General features: G+C 38.8%; 1 protein-coding gene across 1 annotated transcript in view; it reads left to right on the top strand.

Moving 5' to 3' along the window:
- The window catches only part of LOC136871883 (urocanate hydratase), a 252,569-nt gene that overhangs the window by 94,758 nt on the left and 145,704 nt on the right, over nucleotides 1-12,107 (top strand). The window contains exon 6 of the mRNA XM_067145541.2: nucleotides 3,918-4,061. Coding sequence (XP_067001642.2) covers nucleotides 3,918-4,061 — 144 coding nt within the window. The remainder of the gene's footprint in view (nucleotides 1-3,917; nucleotides 4,062-12,107) is intronic.

Raw genomic sequence — 12,107 nt, 5'->3', positions numbered from 1 at the left:
GTTCGGCAGAATATGAAACAAGTAATTTATTAATTTATTCGTTACGCCGAACTAATAAAGCGCGTTTGAACTTATTTAGCACACTGTTTCTTCTTCGCAGTATCTCTTCATTCGTAGGCTGAGTTTCATTTTTGCGTTCTTCTATGTATTTTTCCTACTAGTTTTCTCTGCAGATTTATTATTTGCTTATTATTCTTTAAAATTGAATGGTTCCTTCGGTAATACCAACTTTTTGTAGATCTTTGTTTATTTATACTAACCAATTGTTGTGTATAGCCTCCGTGGCTCAGGCGGCATCGCACCAGCCTATCAGCACTTGATACCGTGGTTCACATCCCGGTCACTCCATATGAGATTTGTGCTGGACAAAGCGGAAGCAGGACAGGTTTTTCTCCGGGTACTCCGGTTTCCCTGTCATCTTTCATTCCAGCAACACTCTCCAATATCATTTCATGTCATCTCTCTTTCATTAATCATTGCCCCAGAGGAGTGCGACAGGCCTCGGCAGCCGGCACAATTCCTATCCTCGCCACTAGATGCGGGCTTCATTCATTCCATTCCTGACACGGTCGAATGACTGGAAACATGATGTATGTTTTCATTTTTCACTGTTGGCCAGGCAACCCGCTTATCAGACTTGTCATGTGGCTTACTTACCTTTCCTTATTTTCTTGTTTTTTTCACCCTTCTCACCTCCTATGCCAAACTACGCATCAGCTTTCGTTCAAATTACTTCCTAAACCTTCCCAGGAGTAATAAGAACAAATTGTGAAATTTTCAGCAAGATCGCGCCAGTAGTCTTGAGTCCATTCGAGACTTTCATACAAACAAACATTCATTTTTATGTATATAGATTTTTTTAAATTTTTTATTTTTTTAAATTTATTTATTTATTTATTTTATTTATTTATTTATTTATTTATTTATTTATTTATTTATTGGCGTAGTAAGAACCCAGTCTCACTGTAGTTATCATCGCCCATTTGTAAATCAAATTGTGTTGAATTGACTCTTTAGCATGTCTTTCATTTCACTAAGTCAGACTTGCACAGGGACATGAAGTCATGAAAACCCAGCTGACATTCTTTCACCTGTAACTTACCTGCGTTCTCCTCTGTAAAGTGTCCTCAAACTGTATCTCCCTTTATAACTATAATCACTTACAACCACGCTGCACGATAAGATTGAGAAACTAACATCGAATATCTACTGTTCGTATCTCGGCATTGAGAGTGACCCCCTCTTTCCTCTGTCTCAATAAATGAAAGTAAAACTCTATAATAGTATCTTATTTTGCCTGGGTCCTTGGCTTAATATTCAGCGTTCTGTCCTACGGTTCAGAGTGCCTCGAGTTCGATTTCCGGCCGCGGCGTAAATTATAACTTCATACGGTTAATTTCTCTGATTCGGTGACTAGATGTTTGTGTTCCTATTTACCTCTCTTCGTCTCCATACAACACACCACATTACAAACCACCACAGAAAGGCGCAATGGTGAATATATACCCACACATGAGACTGGAATTCGACCGTAAAACTAAGCCAAATCAACATCAAGTGCCGATCCCAATACATTTGGAAATAGAAGTGTAAGATCAACTTCTTATTTATCTATCTCAACTGTAACTTACTTCCTGAGACATCAAAATAATATTAGACGGTCTCCACAAACACACACCTACCGATAATTGCCAGAGTATGGCGAACAGAGATCTCTCAATACGAATCATTTTCGGAACCATCTTTATAGTAGTAACAGCAACAAAAAGACGAAGGCATTTTGTTCGGAGTTGTGGGTGGTCTCCAGTCTTGTGTACCAATAATTTTGCTGTTGAGTGAGGTATGTTCAGAAGACATATCATTCAGTGACATTAGCAGTAAGAGTTGATATGGACTCTTCCGTCAGTCAACGCGTAATACATTAAACGTTATATCAGAGAGTTTTAATTATAAATGTCTTTCTCTTCCAGGTACTAGTCATTTCTATGTTCTTTACTCAATATGTCACGTGGCTTTTGTCATTAATTTCCATTTCATATCACTTACTAAGAATAATTGATGCGATTATTTTATTTTTTATTTCTACCAAACGACTGTTTTTTTTTTTTTGTATAATCTGACAGCGCACTCAATTAGTTTGAAGATTTAACGCCTGTTGAACTAACTTATGTATAAAAGCTGTTGAATGCCGAGCTGTATAACGGGTTGCCTGTTCTATGAAGTGAAAGGAGAACTTAGTCACTACGTGTATTCAGCAATTTGGTATTCCATTCGAACCTCGTGGGTATGTTATAATTAGAGGCTTCACCATTTTGCATTCAATGTCAATGCGACAATTATATTTTGAAGTTACTTTGAAATATTTTAACGTACCTTGCAGTGCTAATTAAGGTAACAGACATTTTATTTTTTGCGAATTGCAGCGTTAAGAACAACCGAGAGTAAAATTTACTGTTCTTTTCGAAAAGCGTGAAATAACAGTGACATTAATTGAACATAACGAGATTGAAATTTTGTTCCAAGAGAATGAAGATAAGAGAACAAGGATTTCTCAGCTCGGCAAGAGTATCTGTTAGATATACTGCTCTCGGAGATCTGTACGTTATAACCACATACGGCGAAAAGCTCCCATTGTGTTTCATTGTTAGCAGGTGGCTCTTCGGATCCTAAGGTCTCAGGTTCAAACTCTGCACTGGTAGTCGGATTTTTGAATCTTGGAAGAAAGTCCATTTGACACTCCGAGTCGTACGATGTCGGCATTTAAAGAACACTAGTGACACATTTGGTATTTACTCGACTATCGACAAAATTAATTACGAAGAACGCTAGTAATACGTAAGCTTAGGGGTAGTTGCACGCAGCACAAAGCAGCAAGGGTAGGAACACACACATCGCAGGCATAGAGTGCCCAACAGATCTTCTGGTAGATAAACGGAACGTCTAAATTGACATGCAGGTAACCTAGACTGCATCAAATAAAATTTTTGCGAAATAATACGAATAGTGGTTTCCTTCTCGAGAACTCTTATGCCTTTCTTAATAATGGTGATGCGATGGTAGTTGGCAATGGTGGTGATCGTTTTTAAAGGAACTTCGTATCGTATCTGCTTGTAAATTTGGAAACAGGGAGACGTTAGCAGCAATGCATGAATAACAGGGACAGACTATGTGAGAGAGACAGATTGTCTAGACGTTAGCCACCTTTAAAAAGACTGAATCTGTGATCAAGGACAAACGTTTTCCCATTCGTAAATTACCCAAGTATTTTAAATGATTTCATTTTGCAATGTTCTGATAGGAATAAAGAAACGAAAGAAAGAGCACGAATTATCAGATTCGAAGGCTGACTTAGTATTGGATCGGCCGTAGCCACTCTAGATGACGTTATTGAAAAAGGTTCCAAGAATCAAGGAATCCAACATAAGATATAAACACAGAGGACCTTAACTCACTGACAACGAAAATTCAATTTCGGCAATTTTCAAAACTAAGACCGTCACAATTTTTAAATGATATCAAAATTTACAAGTTTCCTAAGAAAATCCTTCCCCTACAGCATTCTTATTCTTCACCCTCTTCACCTTTGCAGTAATTACATTACAGTAATCCCGCAGTAATGTATGGCTAATTGAGCAATAGTCCGTGAATTCATGGCTATTGACACTGCAAATAACACTACTTGGATGTAGTAATAAATATTGCAGAAGCACCCTCCTTAAAGAAGCTTGTCTTAGAAACATATTTTAACAGAATAAGTACTGAAATTCCTTGATCCTACGACCAAAGGAATCCACCACACAATTTACCACCTTTACCATCAGAGTACAAGACGCTGAGGGCGAAATAAGTCGACCAGACCTTCTCCTTACGTTGGGGTAAAATCGCAGTAAAGTATTTTCCTCTCCTACTTGTTGCAGATCACTGTGCTGAATGCTGGCCGCAAGTATCTGGGTTCCGGCGACTTGGCGGGGAAAGTGTTCGTCACTTCCGGTCTGGGAGGTATGAGTGGTGCTCAGGCTAAAGCAGCCGTCATCGCAGGTTGTGTCGGCGTCGTCGCAGAGGTGAGTATGAAGCAGTTCATCCCAGACAATTTCACCATTTTAGATAACTGAAGCAAGCTGGAATTAGTACGAATCTCGATAAGCAAGAAATATTTACAATGCATTGTTTTACAGTTTTAGACAAGTCTATTCAATTTGCTGGTGCATATGGCCCTGAGGTTCACTCAGCCTACACCGAAGATGAGTACCAGGTTAGTTCCTGGGGCAAAGGCGGCCGGGCCTAGAGCTAACCACTCTACCCCATCACGTGCCGAGGTTAACAATGGTGGAAGCCTTTACCTTCCACTCCTCCAAGGGCCTTCATGGCCTATACGGAGGTGACTTTGCTTTGTTTTGCTAATCAATTAGCTCCTGTTTCGAGAAAAACACTACGTTTTGAAGTAGGCTATAACGCAGTGATTTTTAAAGAATACCTGAATGTATTATACTGACAGCGGTTTCTTACAGTATCGTTCATTTTTGAACCAGCTTAGGTAATAATTGTTTTAACTTGCCTTGGGTGAGAGTCTAACCAAACTGGACCAAGGGAATATACATATTTATAGGTCAAACACCTGTCACTTTTCCTTTCTCTTTTAAGGAATAAACTTTCAAACTTGATCTGTGAAAATACATTATCTCCACTACTTAAAAATATATCTAACAGAGCGAGTGATTACGCAGTTTGAGTCGCGTAGCTATCAGCTTGCATATGAGAGATAGTGGGTTCGAACCCCACTGTCGATAGCCCTGAAGATGGTTTCCGTGGTTTACCATTTTCTCTTCAGGCAAATGTTGGGGCTGGACAGTAAGGCCACGATCGCTTCGTATCCCGTTGTTGAAATAAAAACCATCTGTGTTGATGTGACGTAAAGTAAATTGTAAAGAACAAACAGTATTTTAAATTAAAAGCTATGTGTGTAAATGCTTGTTTCTATCATTTTCTATGTCCCTCTCTGTCATATATATCTTGCCTATTTTCCGTAATTTTTGTTTTTAAACATCATGCTTAAAAGCTTGTCGAAGACATCTCTATGAAATTGTTCATGCTAGTGTATTTTATTTATGTATACAACATGCTCTAAAATCGATTACTTATCTATTCTTTAAAAATCAATTAGTACTGCAAAAATTAGAAAAAATGTATGAAGTGTAACCACTAAGAAAACACACATTTTCTGGAGGAAAATCTTAAAGATTGTACATTATTTTATTGATGTCTTCAAATTATTTCAGCAAAAAATACTAATCAGTGAATTGTAGCATTTATCGTAATGAAGGTGACGATTAGATATGGCCTCCGGAGGAGCCTGGTAGAGATCTTTCTCGTTGATGTCTGTAGGCGACCTGCACGTAATGAGGCAGAGTAAACGAGGTGTCGGACATAGCCTACTCCTTTCGAAGGGGTCTGCTCAAGGTATAACGTCCCTAGTCACCATAAACAATGTCACATGTGCTAACTCAGTAAAAACACTGCCGAGAGGTTTGGAATTGAACCAAGGCTTTTGTACGTAATTTTGTGATTAAAAATTGTATAACATAAGCTCTCCTACCTGGCTGGCGAACTCCTGATGGTGCTTTTTTTTTCACCAATGGGATCAAATCTCATTTTGCTGCAAGAATAATAATATAGACATTTTATACAATATTTACAAGTAATTATTTATTCTGAAGTCTTTCTATTAAATAAATATAAACTGATAATGACTAATGGAATTTGGGAACCATAAATATACAAATAAATAATTCTTAAAATTTGCCGGCTGTTGAGACTCATTTTCCAGGGTCGTTGCCTTGTAACAAGGAGATCTGAATCACTGATACCTGGAAAATAATATTGGAAAAGAAGTCCATCTGGTACTTTCCCCCACCCATAAAAGAAAACAGAATATATCTTAATATCACACAAATTTACTTAATCAATTAAACCAGAATATATCTTAAAATCTGGGCATATATATATATAGCAAAATAAACAGAATATTAATATGAATAATTAATGTCTCCATATTATGAAGTAACTCTCTCTCTATAGGGACTCAGTTTATCCCGAAACGCATATTATACACACGCAGTCATGACTTTTTCGAAAATGGACTCCCTTTTGTTGATAGCGTTGATATACTGTATTTTGGAACGGCCCAACACGTTACCTCATGTAGATATTCTTAACCATAGAATATTGTCCCACTCCAGCATCACTCTTCCTGGTTCCATCAACTGAAGATCTCCAAAAACTCCCAACATGGCATGAGACCTCTTCCCTCAACTCGTACCAAACACTTCTCTGATTACCACCAGTATCACCTCTGCACACTGCAAGCTGCAACTTCCAACTACTGACGCGTGCATGCACCACACTAGCCCAAGCCAACACAACAGCATCTTAAAATAGCCCAGTTCCGGGAATTTCTCTACCTCAGCTCCGTCAACACGTAAACATCCACTCGGAGAATCGTCACGTAGGTACACAACCAGGAGATAAACTGAGTGAACTAAGCACGCTAGTCCCAAATAAATATCGAGATTATATACAATAATGAGAGTTCCAAAAAGAGTTACTAAGCCGCGACGGCTAAATACACACATAATTGAAATATACACATGAATAAATAATAATAATAATAATAATAATAATAATAATAATGATATCTGACCGGGGTTTGTCAGGTTACAATACTCCCCCTTTGTTTTCCAACAGATGCAAATGTTGGCAAAACAACACAAATCAGGTGGCTGATGGCTCAAGGACAGCTCCTCAATATACCCATTAAATATACAATATACAACATTACGGATCCCGATGGTATCTCCTCAAATTGAACACATTATAAGTTCCAATACATTTACTATTAGCATGAATTAAGGAATATGCACACCTCCCTATCCTTCTCGCAACAATAAAAGGACCCTTAAACAATTGAAAAAACTTAGACATGGTCTTATCCTCAGCGTTAGATGGGTGAGGCACTCGCAACAATACTTCATCTCCTACCTCTAAACTATCAGAGCACCTATTCTGAACTATCCTAGCACGTTTCTGACCAGACTTTACCAGCTTCTCCCTAGCAAGCTGTACAAATACGTCCTGAGGAACCTCCTCCACGTTCTCCAACCTCAATAACTTGGCCAACTCAAAATCAGGCTTTCTCCCAAAGTGCACCTCAATGGGTGTAAGACCAGTACTCTCATGTCTTGTGACATTGAGCCAATTTTCCATCCTACTTAAATGTTCACACCAAGAGTTATGATTATGACTTACATAGGTCCTAAACATCCGTCCAAGTTCGCTCATGACTCTCTCAGACATGTTTCCACAAGGAAACCTTATAGACGAATATGTTACCTGAATACCTCTGTCCTGTAGAGTCTTCTTCCAGATGTTCGAAGTGAACTATGAGCCGTGATCGGATAGGATCCTCCTAGAGTTACCGAATTCCTCGCAATACTTACTCACTGCATTGGCACATCCTCTAGCAGAAGCCTTCCGAAGTGGGTATAATTTAACAAATTTAGAGAACGAGTCAAGTATTACAAATATATATCGGTAGCCATATCTAGACTTAACCAACGGTCCATAGATGTCCACACACAGTAACTCACCTATATCCTCGGTTATCACAGCCTGCCTCGGCCCGTGCATATACCTATTTGGGTGTTTACACTTCTGACACACATCGTAAGTAGCCAAGGTCTGACGGACTTGTCTACCCATATTGCGCCACACAAAGTGTTACTGAATTGCACATAATACCTTCTCCGCACCAAAGTGACCTAATTCCTTATGGAAATACCAAATCATGTCTTTCCGCAAGGTTTGAGGCACTACAACCCTCCATACATCCTTATGACATATGCGAGCTACTAAACCACTCAGAAGTTTATACCCATATTCCCTTTTTCCACAATAGTGTCAGGCTCAGCAGCCTCTAACTCAGATAAAATATCACACAACTCCTCATCCTGTCCCTGTTACAATTTCATCTTCGAGAGTTTCCTTCTCTCCTCTCTACATTTGTCATACTTATCAGCACATACCAAGATATTCTCACTAAAATCAGTGCTGACCTCATCAGCTGTCACAGAAATATTCCGACTCAAATAGTCAGTTAACACATTATCAGTACTCTTAACATGAACAACTTTAGGGTCATACTCCTGTATCGCCAGAATCCAGCGTGACATCCTGTTGGAGGTTAACTTACACGTTTTCATAAAGACAAGAGCATTATGATCTGTATGGATCTCAAAAGAATGGCCTAAAATGTAAATGCGGAATTTCTCTAAAGAATAAACAATCGCTAAAAGTTCCTGTTCGCTCGTAGTATACCGCCGTTCCGCTGTGCTAAGTTCTCGACTTGCCAGGGAAACAATGCCTAGATTACCTTGTTCATCACGCTGACAGAGAGCACCAGCTATACCTGAATTAGACGCGTCCGTCATTACAATATAAGGCTTCTCAGTACATGGAAATTTCAGCGTGACAGCTTGGCGGAATCCACTTTTCAGGCGCTCAAATGCCACATTGAGGTCATGGTTCCATCGCCATTTCGCATTCTTTACTAATAACTCGCGGAAAGGTTCAATTAAACAAGAGTATCTGATTACAAAGCGCCTGAAATAATTGCAGAGACCTAAAAAGGACCTTAACTGCTTCGCATTGCGTGGGGTGCTAGCATTGAAGATGCTGTCCAGTTTTTCCCCCTGTGGTGTGACCCCGTTCCGATTGATGGTGTGCCCCAGAAAACTAATTTGATGCGTTGCGAAATTAGATTTAGATAGCTTCAAAGTGAAGCCCGCTTCCCTTAATTTTGTAAAAACACTCCGTAAGTGTGTCATGTGTTCTGAAAATGTACGAGATGCAAGGACCAAGTCGTCAATGTAACACGTAGTGAATTCCTCTGTGTCCGACCCTAGTGCAATAGATAGGGCTCTAATAAGCCCTGATGACGACGTCTTGGTTCCGAAAGGAATTCTGGTGAATTGAAACAACCTGTTCTTATAGAGAAAAGCAGTAAAAGGCCGGTCCTACACCCGTAATGGTACCTGCCAGAAACTACTACGCAAGTCAACCGCAGTAAACCAATGACAACCTTCAAATCTCTGAATTAAACTCTCAATATTCTCAGGCCTTTGCTGATCCTCAGCTATCCGACGGTTCATAAGCCTAGCATCTAAACACAGTCTCACAGACCCATCCTTCTTGCCAATAACAACCAAAGGATTAACGTACTTGCTACAGGAAGGCTCAATAATCTTACCTGTAAGCATATTATGTATCACTTCCTGTACCGCATGAGCATGAGGAATCGGATATCTAGGACTATTAAAACTTGAGCTATCTAAAATATCAAAAGTGTTCGTACACAGTAGCACACCCTAATTTACCAGAGAACACCTCCTTGTTCTCCATCAAAACATTCAAAAGTTCCCTCTTCTGCTGCTCCTCCAGGCATGTCTGTCGCACCGCTTTCTCCACCTCACTGACCAACTCCTGACTTTCACATACCATACTGTCATTAATTCTGATACTTGCACTATTAACTTTAACATCGACTTCATCCTCAACAATTTCCTCAATAACCTGAATATGACTACAATGAAGCACAAAACTACTCCTATCCACCTGATAATTAAGCTTAATCGGTTTACGTTCTTCACCAACAAGAAATTTCAAAACAGCAGTATCATAGTCAATCACACACTTGGTTTCAGATAGCCAGTCATTCCCCAGTATAACGGAATATACCAGATTAGGCACAACAAGACAACATTGCAACATGGTCTGACCACCAACCTCAATAGGAATAATAACCTGACTACGAATATGATTACTTTTAGCACCAGCTGCTGTGATAATAAATGTGTTCCTCAAAGGAATCTCCTCAATAATCTCACCTCTGCGACGAGCTTCCTCACAAACTTTAAAATTTACACAAGACTTATGACTCCCCGAGTCTACAAGCAATTTCTCCTTAACACCCCATATGGTAGCCTCCATAGCTGGGTTGATCAATAATTCAGACGAACCACCTTACTTAGCACTATCCTGGTCACACAACAAATCCTTACCAACATCAATCTCAAAAGCCTCCTTCATAACATGGATTTGCACATCAAGTGGGGATCTCCTAACGGACCTATTTAGGACATCCCGTTGGAGTTTAAATTCTGATTCTGCTGATTACCACTATTATTACCTCTCTCATTCCTTCTCCCCCTATCATTCAAATCCCTAGACTGATTACTAGAATTAAAATTCCTACTATCTTGATTCCTGAAATTAATCCTGGTTTCTTCCTGCCCTTTCCCATTACCCTGATCCCTTCTGCTATAGTCATTCCCATTCCTACGATTACTTTCAAATGCTACTCCTCTCTTGTCATTATTTTCCCCCACACTCCTATTTCCTAGCTGCCTACCCAAAGAATCGAAACGTTGCAACAGCCCTTCCATTCCCTTAATGGTCTTAAACTGCTGGATGCACATGGCCAACTGAATATCTTCATTAAACTGTCTAGCCATCCTCCTAACAGTATCATACCAACAATATCATACCAACTCCTACCTTCACCCGTAAACGCACTTGCTAACATATCATCTACCAAGTCCCACTCTAACACACCTTCTTCCAAGCTCCTATTAAAACGTTTCTCCACTACCTTGAGAAATTCCAGAGGGTTGAACAGCTTACCATTAAACTTAGGCAGCTCAATTTCCTTAATAATATGCCTTTGTATGCTAGAACTCTGAACATGACCTGAGGACCTGACTGATTGAATCTTTTCGTCAACCCTCTGTAATACATCTGTCTTCCATACATCAATATGACTAGCGTTCTCTCTGACCTGATGTTCAATTACACCTTGTTTACTTATCACATTGTGAATACTGTTAAAGTTATCTAAAATTTTATCCTGACATTTAGAATTATTTTCAACAAGTTTAGCTTCAAGATTATTTTAACGTTACAAATTACTCGGTTAAATTCACTTTTATTTGATTCAGATATACCCCTAATTTCTTCAATTTGCCTATCATGCTCAGACAATTTACCATTAATTTCTACACATTGAGAGTTTAATTCCTTCCTCATCTCAATAATACCTGAATCGACTTTCTCACTTAAACTCTTTACTTGATTATCCATCCTATCACTAATTTCCTGAACTTGTTTTTCAATTTTAGCAACTTTAATTTCCATTTTCTGATTATTATCCTCAAGTTTACTTTCAAGTTTCTGTGTTAACTCATCACTCTGCTCTCTAAGTTTACTTTCAAGTTTATTTGTAAATTCACTCAAAATATGAACTAATTGGTCTAGCTGCTGGTCACTACTATCGCTACTCTGCTCTGATAGAGATGGTGAAGCATTGTCCCCGGTTACCATCGAATCTAACACAACATTTAAATTATTATCGCCCATTGTGGCTTCACTCTCTGAATTAATCATGTCAACGGTATAGTTTGCTCCCCCTGTACTACAATTAATATGCACTTTCCTTTCCACACTCCTATTTCTTAATTTTAACAGATTAATATTTTCTCTCGTCCAACTCATCACCTTGCGTCTCCCACATACGCAAAATTTCCACAAGACATATTATACACTCCACAGCGAACAAGAAATCTCCACAACAACTGTACATATCATGAAATCTGAGAGCAACTATACCATTTCTGTGTGCATACCCTATCGTGACTCAGATCAGTCTTGCCCCACGTTGCTACCGACATTTAAATCTTTCTATTAAAATATAAACTGATAATGACTAGTGGAATTTGGGAACCATAAATATACAAATAAATAATTCTTAAAATTTGCCGGCTGTTGAGACTCATTTTCGAGGGTCGTTGCCTTGTAACAAGGAGATCTGAATCACTGATACCTGGAAAATAATATTGGAAAAGGAGTCCATCTGGTACTTTCCCCCACCCATAAAATTAAACAGAATATATCTTAATATCAGACAAATTTACTTAATCAATTAAACCAGAATATATCTTAAAATCTGGGCATATATATATATAGCAAAATAAACAGAATATTAATATGAATAATTAATG

Source organism: Anabrus simplex, chromosome 4, assembly GCF_040414725.1.
Source record: "Anabrus simplex isolate iqAnaSimp1 chromosome 4, ASM4041472v1, whole genome shotgun sequence".
Lineage (NCBI taxonomy): Eukaryota > Metazoa > Arthropoda > Insecta > Orthoptera > Tettigoniidae > Anabrus > Anabrus simplex.
Note: the sequence above shows the minus strand (reverse complement) of the source record. Positions and strands in the feature narration are given on the sequence as shown.